General features: G+C 40.7%; 1 protein-coding gene across 8 annotated transcripts in view; it reads right to left on the reverse strand.

The window, feature by feature from the left end:
- The window catches only part of CENPU (centromere protein U), a 39,180-nt gene extending 25,504 nt beyond the window's left edge, over positions 1-13,676 (reverse strand). For 5 of the 8 annotated variants that reach the window (XR_612680.5, XM_057302231.2, XM_008977114.5 and 2 more), the window contains exons 1-4: positions 13,508-13,644; positions 10,397-10,445; positions 8,399-8,516; positions 4,450-4,555 (exon numbers count right to left, since the gene is read on the reverse strand). Coding sequence is in view for 7 of the 8 variants with exons in the window: in XM_057302231.2 (XP_057158214.1) it covers positions 4,450-4,555; positions 8,399-8,516; positions 10,397-10,445; positions 13,508-13,563 (329 nt within the window). In the remaining variant the exon portion in view is untranslated. Of the gene's footprint in view, positions 1-4,449; positions 4,556-8,398; positions 8,517-10,396; positions 10,446-10,617; positions 10,795-12,787; positions 12,823-13,507 lie in introns of those variants that run through there. The other 3 variants (XM_003823463.6, XM_008977112.4, XM_063604018.1) reach the window with 3 other exon arrangements.

The raw sequence follows: 13,676 nt of genomic DNA on the forward strand, positions 1-13,676 counted from the left end.
AAACCAGAGAAAGGTATCAATATCCAAGTACAAGAAGGTTATACAACCAACACCAAGCAGCTTTAACCCAAAGGAAGACTCCCTCAAGGCATTTAATAATCAAACACCCAAAGGTCAAAGACAAAGAATCTAAAAGCAGCAAGAGAAAAGAAATAAATAAGTTACAATGGAGCTCCAATATGTCTGGCAGCAGACTTTTCAGTGGACACCTTACAGGCCAGGAGAGAGTGGCATGACATATTTAAAGTGTTGAAGGAAAAAAACTTTTACCCTAGAATAATATATCTGGTGAAAATACCCTTCAAACATGAAAAAGAAATAAAGACTTTCCCAAACAAAAGCTGAGAAATTTTATCAACTCCAGACCTGTCCCAAAAGAAATGCTAAAGGGAGTAATTCAAGCAGAAAGAAAAGGACATTAATGAACAGTATAAATCATCTGAAGGTATAAAACTCACTGGTAATATGAAGTACATGGAAAAAGATAACACTGTAGCTGATGCATGTAAACTACTCTCATTGTAAGTAGAAAGACTAAAAGATGAACCAATCAAAAATAACTTTTCAAAACATAAACAGTACAATAAAAATAAAAACAAAAAGTTAAAAAGTGGGGGAGCAAAGTAAAAGTGTAGTTTTTATTAGTTTTCTTTTTGCTTGTTTATGCGAGCAGGGTTAAGTTGTTAATGGCATAAAATAATGGGTTATATGGCAGTACCTGCTAGCCTCATGGTAACCTCAAATAATAAATACAACAAATACATAAAAAGAGCAAGAAATCACACTGCCAGAGAAAATCACCTTTACTAAAAGGAAGACAGGAAGGAAGAAAAGGAAGAGAGGGCCACAAAACAATCAGAAAACAAATAGTAAAATGGCATGAGTAAGTCCCTGCTTAGCAATAACACTGAATGTAAATGGACTAAATTCTCCAATCAAAAGACAGAGTGGCTGATTGTAAAAAAAAAAAAAAAAAAAAAGACCCAATGATTTGTTGCCTACAAGAAACACATTTCACCTATAAAGATACACACAGACTGAAAATAAAAGTATGGAAAAAGATATTCCATTGTCAATGGAAACCAAAAAGAGCAGAGTAGCTACACTTATTTCAGACAAACTAGATTTTAAGACAGAAACTGTAAGAAGAGACAAAGAAGGTCACTACATAATGACAAAGGGGTCAATTCAGCAAGAGGATATAACAATTTTAAATATACATGCACCCAACACTGGAACACCCAGATAGATGAAGCTAATATTAGAGCTAAAGGGAGAGACAGACCCCAATACATTAGCTGGAGACTTCAACACCCCACTTTCAGCACTGGAGAGATCTTCCAGACAGACAATCAATAAAGAAACAGCAGACTTAATCTGCACTGTAGACCAAATGGACCTAACAGATATTTACAGAACATTTCATCCAACAGCTGCAGAATACGCATTCTTCTCCTCAGCACATGGATCACTCTCAAGTACAGACCACGTGATAGGTCACAAAACAAGTCTTGAAACATTTTTTAAAAACCGAAATATCAAGTATCTTCTCTGTGGAATAAAACTAGAAATCAATAACAGGAGGAATTTTGGAAGTTATACAAACACAGAGAGATAAAACAACACGTTAATGAAGGACCAGTGGGTCAATTAAGAGATTAAGAAGGAAGCTGAAAATTTTCTTGAGACAAATGATAATGGAAACACAACATACCAAAACCTATGGGATACCACAAAAGCAGTACTAAGAGGGAAGTTTACAGCTATAAGCGCCTACATCAAAAAAAGAAAAACTTTAAATAAATAACCTAGTGATGCATCTTGAAGAACTAGAAAAGCAAGAACAAACCAAATCCAAAACTAATAAAGATCAGCTTTTATAAATAAATGTATAAATTTACCTCAACCCAATAAAGATAGCAACTTTGCTTTTAACAAGTAGCTCTTAAAAGTCATTATTAAAAATAATGAGAAAAGCTGCATTTATATATAGAAAAGATCAAGGATTTTAATATAAATCATAGAAGTTCTAAAAGAAAACACGAAGGGAGATGTCTTCCTAACTATGACTCAAAATCCCTAAATGCTAAGAGTGATAAATATATCGCTGCATCTAAATAAAACTAAACATTTTCTATGTTGAAAAAAAACCCACCACCATTAGGTGTTTTGTCAAAAGAGAGATGAACCAGTAAAAACAAAACAAAACAAAACAAAAACTGTAACATAGGGCTAATCTCACTAATGTTTAAATGAAGTCATGAAGAAAATGACCAACATCAACTAGAAAATAAGAAAAAGGATATAAACAGTTTGCAGAAAGAGAAATTCAAGAGCTTTTAAATGATTGCTGCTCAATCATTCCTAAGAATACAAATTAGAACTAGGCTGGGATAGCATTTTTGACCTATCACATTGGCAAAAATCCAAGTTTGATCTCACTTAGGTGGCAATGTGGCAATAACTATAAAAAGGACAAACACATTTCATTTGACTCAGAATTTAACTTTTATGACTATATCCTATAGATACACAGGCACAAGTGTGAAATGGCACTCCCAGTGGCACTGGGAGTGACAGCACAGACTGGAAACAGCCTGACTGCCCATCTATACAGAACTGGATAATCACACTAAGGAACACCCATGCTGTGGAAAGGGTAGAAGAATGAGAAAGCTCCATGTATATTGATATGTAAAGATCTCTAAGATGTAGTAAGTGAAAAAACCTAGGTAGCAACCTATGCTGCCTTTTGTACACAAAAAAGGGTTAAAATGTGTATTCATATTTACTTTTATATGCACCAAGAAATTCTGGAAGGACATATGAGAAATTAATAATAAGGGAGAGGGAAGAAGCGGGTTCTAGGAGCTAGATGGATAGTAGACATGATATGAAGACTTACTATACACCTTTTTATATTTTTAAACCATGTGAAGGTGTTACCTACTCAAAATATTCCTGTTTAAAAATTACATTCACCACTGTTTAAAGTAGAGCACATGTTTTCCAAATGTATGACTTTTACTGATTTTCAGTAACATATAAAACTGGAGTCAGCCAGGCACGGTGGCTAACGCCTGTAATCCTAGCACTTTGGGAGGCCAAGGCGGGCGGATCACGAGGTCAAGAGATCAAGACCATCCTGGCCAACATGGTGAAACTCCATCTCTACTAAAAAATACAAAAATTAGCTGGACATGGTGGCACGTGCCTGTAGTCCAAGCTACTTGGGAGGGTGAGGCAGGAGAATTGCTTGAACATGGGAGGCGGAGGTTGCAGTGAGCCAAGATTGCGCCACTGCACTCCAGCCTGGTGACAGAGCGAGACTCCACCTCAAAAAAATAAAAATAAAAATAAGCTGGAGTCTCCAAAATAACCAAGTACTATAAAACTTCCCTAGTGTAGACAATCTCAAAATGACTTCTCAGATTTCTGCCCAGCTGGGATATTTGTTTTAAAACTGCAGTTTTGGCCGGGTGCAGTGGCTGACGCCTGTAATCCCAGCACTTTGGGAGGCCGAGGTGGGCGGATCACGAGGCCAGGAGATCGAGACCAGCCTGGGTAACATGGTGAAACCCCGTCTCTACTAAAAATACAAAAAAAATTAGCTGGGCATGGTGGCGGGCGCCTGTAGTCCCAGCCACTCGGGAGGCTGAGGCAGGAGAATGGCGTGAACCCGGGAGGTGGAGCTTGCAGTGAGCCCAGATTGAGCCACTGCACTCCAGCGTGGGCAACAGAGCAAGACTCCATCTCAAAAAAACAAACAAACAAACAACCAAACAAAAAAACCCTGCACTTTTGATACTTGCTAAATACATTTAGTAACTAGAACTGACCTGTTACCCAACAGAGGTCCCTAAGTCAAAGAGCTGCTCTAGATAATAATTTTAAATGAGTACTACAGTTATTGAAGAGTTCTGCATTATATAACTTGCTCCCAAGTTTTCTCTACGAAATCATTTTTATAGAGATTCTCTGGACCTATAGCTTCACATAAATCTCAAAGACTCAAACCAATGCACTTCAGGGACAGTGCATCTGAAACAGGCTTTTTATTGCTTTGTAATTATCACCTACCATATACAAGGAAACATCTCATTTGTGATAATTACAGAGAATTTGTAAATGAAAGAGACCTCCCAAAAATCACCTAACATTCTATGCTTGTAAAATCTTTCCCTCCTTTCTTATTTGACTCAAAGCTAAACTATCTTCCCAAGCATGATTTCTAGGATAATCAGGTGTGAATTCTGTCAGTTATCACAGCTATTATAATTATCGTGTCAATTATTAATAAAGTTTTTATGCCTCAGTTCTCTTGAGAAAAGCATAACAAGTTGGCTCAAAGGATCTTGAAATGCTTTTGTTTTATTAGCTTCTATCTTAAAGAGTTTCTCAGAAATCCCATTAACCATGAATAAACAATTGCTTGAAATACACCAGTACCTTCTTTTTGCTTCTTTTCCTGGAGGAGTTGAAGAGATAGACAGTCCACAATGTTTGGAGAATTCTTCTTCATCAGCATATATAGCTGTGCTATGTAAAGGAGGATCTTTCAAAAGACAAAAAAGAAGCACAACTTTAAAAGTCTGGCTATTTGGGCAGTACTGTAGTTTATTCCCTTACAATGGAGTACAAAACAATCTTTGTTCAACTAACAAAATCAAAATGAATTACACAGGCCACTTCCCAAATGTTTTTGATCTCACACCTCAACAATAAAAATTGTAAACCCTATCACCAATAAATACATGAATATTTATGAATAATAAACCTTTATTACTGCACTTACATGGAATTATTTTTGGTTTTTGAAACAGGGCCTCATTCTGCCGCCCAGGCTGGAGTGCAGTAGTGCGATCTCAGCTCACTGCAGCCTGAAGCACCTGGGCTCAAGCAATCCTCCTGCCTCAGCCTCCCAAATAGCTGGGACTACAGGCACATGCCACCATGCGCAGCTAATTTTTTAATTATCTGTAGAGACAGGGTCTCACTATGTTGCCCAGGTTGGGGAAATTTTAATGAAATAAAAATATAAATCGGAAGTCCAACATTTTCCTTCCTCATCCCTGTCAGGCATCATACACTCTGCATGAGAGACCACTGCATTAAACTATAAACTCAACAGGCCTAGAGAGGTCACCTCACAAAGTACCCTGCATATAGTGGGCCCTCAGTATTTTTGAATGAAAAGCCCTTTGGGGAGATTCCAGGCCTCCCTTACTTCCTCTCTGCTTTACTCTGGGATGCCAGAGCCTTTAGATAACATAAAAAGATACCTTGAATGAGGAAGAAGATAAAAGAGAAGGAGAGCAAATGAACTTGGTGGAAAGGCACAGAAAGGAGATGCTAAGAGGAGAAAGATGCTCCTAGCGGGTGCTCAGGAAAGAGGAGTAACAGGAGAGACCCAGGACTTAACGCAGGGGTAGAGAGCTTGGAGAAGAAGAGGTGGCCAGTGGTGACAGAGCTGAACTGCTGTAAGGGGGCCTGGTAAGAGCCAAGCAACCATTTCTTCATGCTCAAAGTTTAGCATGACAGTGCAAACTTCAACATTTTTTCAACTAAACAGCTGCTTAAATAATGAACATATCAACTGCACAATTTTTAAGTTAGTAGTATACTTTGTATTGCCCTCAACGAGGCAAAGGGATTTATTTACTCTATTGCTGTGAATAACAAGGGGGGAAAAAAGAAATAGAACAATCCCAAATGTCCACAGATAACCACTCATATAAACTGGATTCTTACAACTTCATAATAAAAAGACAAATAATCCAATTTAAAAACGGGCAAAGGGTGAACAGAAACTTCTTCAAAGAATATACAAATGGCCAATAATCATATATAAGAAGGTCAAAGGGGAAAAAAAAGCAAATGGTCAGCCATAAGTACACTGAAAACGTGCTGAACACCATTAGTAATTAGGGAAATACAAATCAAAACCACAGTGAGATAGTACTTCACACCCAAACAAACACCCAGAAAATAGCAAGTGTAGGCAAGGATGTGGAGAAACTGAAACCCTTGGGCCCTGCTGGTGGGATCACAGGCACTGTGGAAATGGTGATTCCTGAAAATATAAAATATATATGATCCAGCAATTCCATTTCTGGGTAAATGTCCAAAAGAGGAGAAAGCAGGGACTCAAACAGATATTGATACACTCATGTTAGTATTAATAGCAGCATTATTCACAGTCAAAAAGCAGAAGTAACCCAAGGGTCCATTAACAGATGAATAGATAAATAAAATGTGGTACATACAGACTGTTCTTCAGCTTAAAAAGGAAATTCTGGCTGGGCACAGTGGCTCACGTCTGTAATCCCAGCACTTTGGGAGGCCAAGGCAGGTGGACCACCTGAGGTCAAGGGTTCAACACCAGCCTGGCCAATATGGCAAAGCCCCATCGCTACTGAAAAATACAATTAGCCAGGCGTGGTGGTGGTGGTCCTGGGGGGTGGGGGGGCGCCTGGAATCCCAGCCACTCGGGAAGCTGAGGCAGGGAGAATTGCTTGAACCCGGGAGGTGGAGGTTGCAGTGAGCCGAGATCGCGCCACTGCACTTCAGCCTAGGTGACAGAGGAAGACTTCGTCTCCAAAAAAAAAAAAAAAAATTTCTGACTCAGGCTACAACACAGATAAACCTTGAAGACATTATGCTAAATGAAATAAGCCAGTTACCAAAGAACCAACTATTCTATGTTTCCTTTTACATCAGATTCCTAGAAAACAGAATGATGGTTGCCAGGAGTTGAGGGGAGGGAAGAATGGGAAGTTGTTTAATAGGTGGAGCATTTCAGTTAGGAAAGATGAAAAAGTTCTGGAGATGGATGGTGATGATGGTTGCACAACAACGTGAATGTATTTATCTGCTACAGAGTTAATACACTTAAAAAAGGTTAATATGGTAAACTATATTTTACCACCCATGCCCCCCACACACACTCACACCCACAATGAGGTGCTGGGATGGCTAGAATAAAAAACTCAGTAAGTTTTGGTGAAGGTGTGCAGAAACGGGAACTCTCATATACTGCCATGGAATTGTAAAGTGGTGCAGCCGCTTTGTAAAACAGTTCCTCAAAAAGTTAAAAATAGAATTACCATAGGACTCAGCAATTCTGCTCCCACTATATGCCCAAGAGAAGTGAAAAAAGTCCACACAAAAACTCTTACACAAATGTTCACAGCAGCATTATTCATAGTGGCCAAAAAATAGAAACCACCCAAATGTAACTGATAAATGGGTAACAAGCTGCGGTATATCCAAACAATGGAGTATCACTGAGCTATAAAAACTTATAGGAATGAGGTAGATACACGCTACAACATGGACAAACCCTGAAAACTAAGTAAAAGAAGCCAGTCACAAAGGACCAGAGTCTAGGATTCCACTGATATGTCCAGAAATGGCAAATCTGTAGAGACAGGAAGGAGATTCATGGCTGCCAGGGGCTTGAAGGAAGGGGGAAGAGGGAGTGACCACTCATGGGTACAGGGTTCTCTACAGGATAACAATTTTCTGGAATTAGATAATGCAGACGGTTGTATAACCTTGTGAATAAATTAAAAACCAATGACATGTACACCTTAAAAGGGTGAATTTTATGGTATGTGAATTCATTTCCATTTTTAAAATTATGGGGTTTTAGGTTCAGATCTTTTAGATTTAGATTTTAGACAAATAGGACATTTTTATCAAGTCATAATAAAAGACATTATTCTGGTGAATACATTTCACCTTATAAAATGTATAATATTTTCTTTAAACAAAAAATTAAACCAAAAGCCTTCAAAATTCTCTTAAAACTTATTCCAGCAAAAATGCCTGACTACTGCAGTTCTAGATGTGGGGGCACATGGCATTTTCTCTGTCATTTCTGGCTTCTGGAGTGCCCAGTGACACAAGCAGCCCACCCTGACAACTCACACACTCCTGGCCAGCCTGGTACTGGCCTTTTACCTCACACTCCAAGGAACACAGGTGAAGCTCTCCCACTGGCTCTCCTGAGCATCCCCTGCCTCCATGAGTTTAGGACAAAGGAAAATTACCCATACTCTTCTCCTCCCTAAATTAATGGCTCTATCAAATGGTAGAGTGAAGTGAGAAATGTATGCTATGTTCCCCTTATTACAGAGTACTATAGTAAGTGTCCTCATGTGACCAGATTGTTAACGAATACTACTAGAAGAGTGCCGCTTTGATAATGTTCTTAGTTTCAATGTACCCATAAGTGAGAAAAATTAATTCAAATTATCAAGTACTCCCCAGAGAACATTATATTTACATGCAGGCAACTAATTTTTATATTTGAAGATACCTCTATTTTTTATTGTATCTGGCCTAAATGTTGTTGCTTTAGAGTTATGTTAGGATAAAGATTTAAAGTACTAACCAAAGGTCTCATAAGTTTCTTCATCTTTCTCATTTTCACCCAGCCTGCCAATGCTTGAGACATCAGAATTATCAGGAAAGTCGAACACGTCAATAGGCTTGCACTTTTGACCAGCTTTCTAAAAGTGAATAAAGTTGAGTCATTGAGTTGGCTCTCACAAAGAACAATAGGTTGATTTACACAGCAAGAATATTCTTGTAATCACTGCTGCCTAAGGAAGCAATCCTTATGCATGGGGTGATGGATTCACTACCTACCCTGATTGGGTCATTATACAACATAGACATGTATGGCAAGACCAAATCAGACCCCACAAATGTGTACAATTACAATGTTTCAGTTAAAATAAAAAGAAAGAAGCAAGCTAACACTTTTTGGGGACATAGAATTTTTTGATAACCTAAGGCATGGATTGGCAAACTTTTTCTATAAAGGACAAGAAAGTAAATTCTTTTAGGCTTTGCAGGCCGTAAGGTTTCTGTTTTGACTACTAACTCAGCCACTGTCACATGAAAGCAGACAGTAACCACACAGAAAAGAATGAGCATGGCTGTGTTCCAATACAATTTGACTTTTGAACACTGCAATTTGAATTTCATATCATGTTCACATATTATGACATAGTCTTTTTATTTTATTTCAACCATTAAAAAAGGTAAAAACCATTCTTAGCTTGCAGGGATATACAAAAACAGGTGGCAGGCTAGATTTGGCCCATGGGCCAGTTTGCCTAAACCTCTGACCTAGGGAAAGTGATGGGTCCTGTCTCCGGAAATATGCCCATATACCCAAAAGTTCATAAACAGTTTTAAGGGTACACATGGGTAAAAACTCCTGACTAAAGGACACCAGGGTTTAGAGTTCAATATACTGATACACCCATGAAGTCTGCTACCCCAAATCTAATGAAACATGAAAACATATATAAAATGAGAAAAACTTTCATGGTAGTTCCAGAAAATGTGGAAGGGTACTATTAACAGATACAAAAATAAGAAAATTCTGGAAGGTATAAAGGAGGTCAAATAAAATTGGCAAACCATATAAAAACTTGACCATTCAGATGCCCCCAGTGAAAGAATCATTCCTGGAGTGCTTGGGGGTGGAATGTGGAGAGAGCTGGCAGGTCTTCCAGCCCCTCCCAAGGCATAGGGGGCCTCCACCAGGGACTGCCTTGCAGAGGGAAGGACAGGAAAGCTGAATCCATTCCAGGCACTCTGGGCTTCCAGCTAAGGCTGGAGCTTAGAGAAATCCCTCCGAGGCACACTGTACTTTGGCTACCAATGGCAGGGGCAAGGCAGGACAGCTGAGAGAAATCCACCCAAAGAACCCGTGAAGTAATGCTGGGGTGGGAGCAGAGCGCTGAGCAAAACCCTGCAGGGGGATCCCAGGGTTTCCCAGAGGGGAAGACAGCTATCGTCTGCAGGCTGGGGTTAAGGACTATGCAGGACAGAGAAAGCCCAGGGCAGAACAAGCAGAAGGAACTCCTTCCGGGGTGCCTGGCACTGTCATACACTGTTAATGTGAGATTACAATGTCAATCACACAAGCCACTGGAAAAAAAAATTGGAATTAGCTATCAAGAACGTTAAAGAAATGCACGTGCCTTTAACATACATTTATTCTAAGACTCTAAAAAGTAAACCTGTAATGTGAACTAAGTGGAGTATCATGAAATCATAAACAATTCTTAAAAAGTACAATGAGGAGAAATGGCTTTAAGTGAAAAAAGCTTACAGCACTGTACAATTTTTACATGAAGTCAATTATCTAAACGAAAATAAAACCAAACTCGGCTCAGAAATAAAGGAAATTCTAAAACATTAACAAAAGTCATTTTATCCACTATACCGGAAAAAGTGTGAGGAAAATGAACACACTTTTTCACTACAATAAACACTGAACTTGCCAAGTGAAGTCTACAAAACTGAGGTACCCAAAAAATGTTATTTTGTACTGTCAATTTTGAGAAAACCACAACACAAAAAGGTAACTTACATCTTTCATGGAATGTGTTCTTTCTAAAGTGTTCTTTGAACGTCTTGCACTATTAAACAGCAAAAAAACACAAGAGTTAGGAAATAGTTAAAATAACTGAGGAAACACCATAGTTATGACTCTTTCCACGCATTTTTACCAAAAAAAAAAAAAAGAACCCATATTCCACAAATTTATTTTTTATAGGTCAAATCCTATCACCAATGTATAAAATAACATACCTCTCCCACTCAGGGACATGGAAAAGTTGGAATCCTGCTGTTAACTTTTTCCCTGAGGCCTTAATCAATCAGCAGTGATTGACTTTCTCTGCAGAGCTGAACAAAGGGGAGGTAGGCTAACGCTAAGCCCCGACACCTGCTCCATCCTGTGCCTGGCTCTCCTACGTCCTCTTCTCATTTAATTCTAACAGTCCTATAAGGTAGAAGTGAATCCCATGTTACAGATGTATGCTTGCCCACAGCAACACGGAGCCAGGAGGGAGACAAGCCTGCATTAAAATTTACATCAGTTCAAATCCAGGGCCTGCCCTCGACCTCCCTTGACACTCTCTGTTGGACCACAGCTTCAAATGATAACGTTGTATATATATCTTCAACAAGCTTCAAGAAAACAAATGTAACAATGGTGACTAGAATAAAAACGGGAAATAACAGTGGCAGGATTATATATTATTATTACTAATAATAGTGCCAGGAGTCAGTGAATATGTACAGACTATCCTCCACCAACCAGGCATCGTACAAGGGTACGGGGGGGATACTCCAGGATAATACAGTACATAATTAGACTTTAAAATATGCCAAGCAGATTGCAGCCATATTTTTCTCATTTGTAGATAGCAAAATCAGCTTAGTCTAAACCAATGTTTTAGTATCCTTTTATCTGACATAATTTCAAGCTCACAGAAAAGTTGCAAACATAGTACAAGGACCTTCTGTATGCCCTTTACTCATGTGCTCTGTGTGTGTGTGTGTGTGTGTGTGTGTGTGTGTGTGTGTGTCTGGAGATACTGTGCACTTCCACCCCTAAATACTACAATATGTCTTTCCTAAGAGGGCATTATACTGCATATTCATGGTACAATTTCTAAAATCAAGAAATTTAACACTGATACCATAATCTAATCTACAGTCCATACCCAAATCACATCAATTGTCCTATAATGTCTTTTAAGATTGCCAGGCCAGCATTTTTAAAAAAACAAACAATAAAAAAGGAAAATATAAAATGAAACATTGCACTGGATATACTATGTTCACAAGCCTTTTGTTTTATGTGTGGATGTGTGCACACGTGTACTAAGTGTGATGTAAAACATCATTACTGTGAATCACAGTTAAAAAAAAAAAAGTTAGAAAACTGTTCAGAGCGGTGGTTCCCAGACTTGAGTGTCATCAAAATTCTCAAGAGGGCTTGTTAAACAGGTTGCTTGGCACCACCCCAGGAGTGTCTGATTCAGTCCATCTGGGGTGAGGTCTGGGATTCTGCATTTCTAACAAGTTCATGATTTATTTATTTAATTCATGAAACCTAAGGAAGCAGGGAAGACAAGTATTGGTTTTATGGCAATTTTATAGATGATGATTCCGGGATTCAGAAAATTTAAGTGACTTATCAAGGGTCACATAGCCAAGTAACAGAAACCCAGCTACACACTAGACCACATAAACTTCTTAACCTAAACTCTTTGAGCTGTCTTGTCCTTTCTTGGGGGGGGGGAAAAGTCAAGGTTCCTCCTTGCCTTAGGCTGGAGTCAAGGTGGGGCTTCTGAGAGACAGAAACCTCTGTGACAACCCACAGGTAAAATTTCTGGGCCAGGCGCGGTGGCTCATGCCTGTAATCTCAGCGCTTTGGGAACCCGAGGAGGGCGGATCACGAGGTGAGGAAATCAAGACCATCCTGGCCAACATGGTGAAACCCCGTCTTTACTAAAAATACAAAAATTAGCTGGACGTGGGGGCGAGCGCCTGTAATCCCAGCTCCTCTGGAGTCTGAGGCAGGAAAATCGCTTGAACCTGGGGGGCGGAGATCGCGCCACTGCACTCCAGCCTGGGCCACAGAGTGAGACTCCGTCTCAAAAAAAAAAAAAAAAAAAATCTGTTGTATGTGCGTAAGTGTGTTTTGGGAGGAGGCATGAACAGATTTCATGAGTCTCAAACCCAAAAATGCTAAAAAAAATAAAAATAAAAAAAGACAACAAAAACCACTAGCCTTTCAGATAAACTCTTTTCAGCTGACATTGAAGGCTGACGTTCTTTTCTAATCCTTTTTTGCACTGGGGGAGTCTTCATTCTCCTCCACTGGCCACAGGAGTCTGGTCTCGGTTTCCCCACCCACCTGCGGTGTCCTGCTCCAGCTTTTCCACCCTAACCCCGCATCTACCAGCACCTCCTCCTCCAGGCAGCCTTCCCAGGCCCGGGGAACTCCTGTTCTCTTCAGATCGTCTTGGCGTATGGCTTTGTGCACCGTCTGCAGCAAGCCGAGACCCTTCCCGCCAGATCCAGGCCGGGCCTCGGATGGCCATTCGCCAACCAATCAGCGACCAGCATTCTAGAGCGCGTTTTGCAACCGACCAAACGCTCGCTTTCTTGGGTAAACAAAAACCGCTCGACCCATCCTGGAGAACCGCAAGCGGCAGCTTGGTCCCCCAGCCGGATTTATGCTCCAGTGTACGGTCTGTGGTTTGCAGTAAGAAAACACCAGGGTCTTCAAAATAAGAAAACTGATTCCCAGTCAGAGAGTAAAACTCCACTAACAAAGTCTGGCAAACCGTAGGCAATACGTATTTGCTGAATATTTTGCTTTCAAGCTAGCACTTTGAGACTCACTACTTTGGACGGCACTCCCCCCCCCCCCCACAAAACGACACGACACTGGCTAACGTCTCTCCCACCCGCCAGGCAGTGTTAGGCCCCGACAGGCCCGTGCGGGTGGGATCACTGTTATCCCCACTACACTGAGCAGGAAGCCGGGGACCCGGGCGATTGGCCACTCGGGCGACCTCCACAGTGGAGCACCAACAGCTCCGGGAGGCGCAAACCACGGCAGGCGAGGAAGCAGTTCAAGCTGGTCTCCGGCCCCGCGCTCCCGAGGGTCGGCAGTACTTACCCCTCAGACCTGTGAGGCCGCGCCCGCCGCCGCCGCCGCCGCCCCCGCGGGGCCATGGTGCCGCTCTCCGCTCTCGAGCGACTGGAAGCTCCCGCCAAGCCCCTCGCCGCTCCGAGCAGCCAATCCGGGCCGAGCACGCGCGCGTGCGCAGGACTTTCTGAGCGGCCCC

The sequence above is a fragment of the Pan paniscus genome, chromosome 3 (genome assembly GCF_029289425.2).
Source record: "Pan paniscus chromosome 3, NHGRI_mPanPan1-v2.0_pri, whole genome shotgun sequence".
Lineage (NCBI taxonomy): Eukaryota > Metazoa > Chordata > Mammalia > Primates > Hominidae > Pan > Pan paniscus.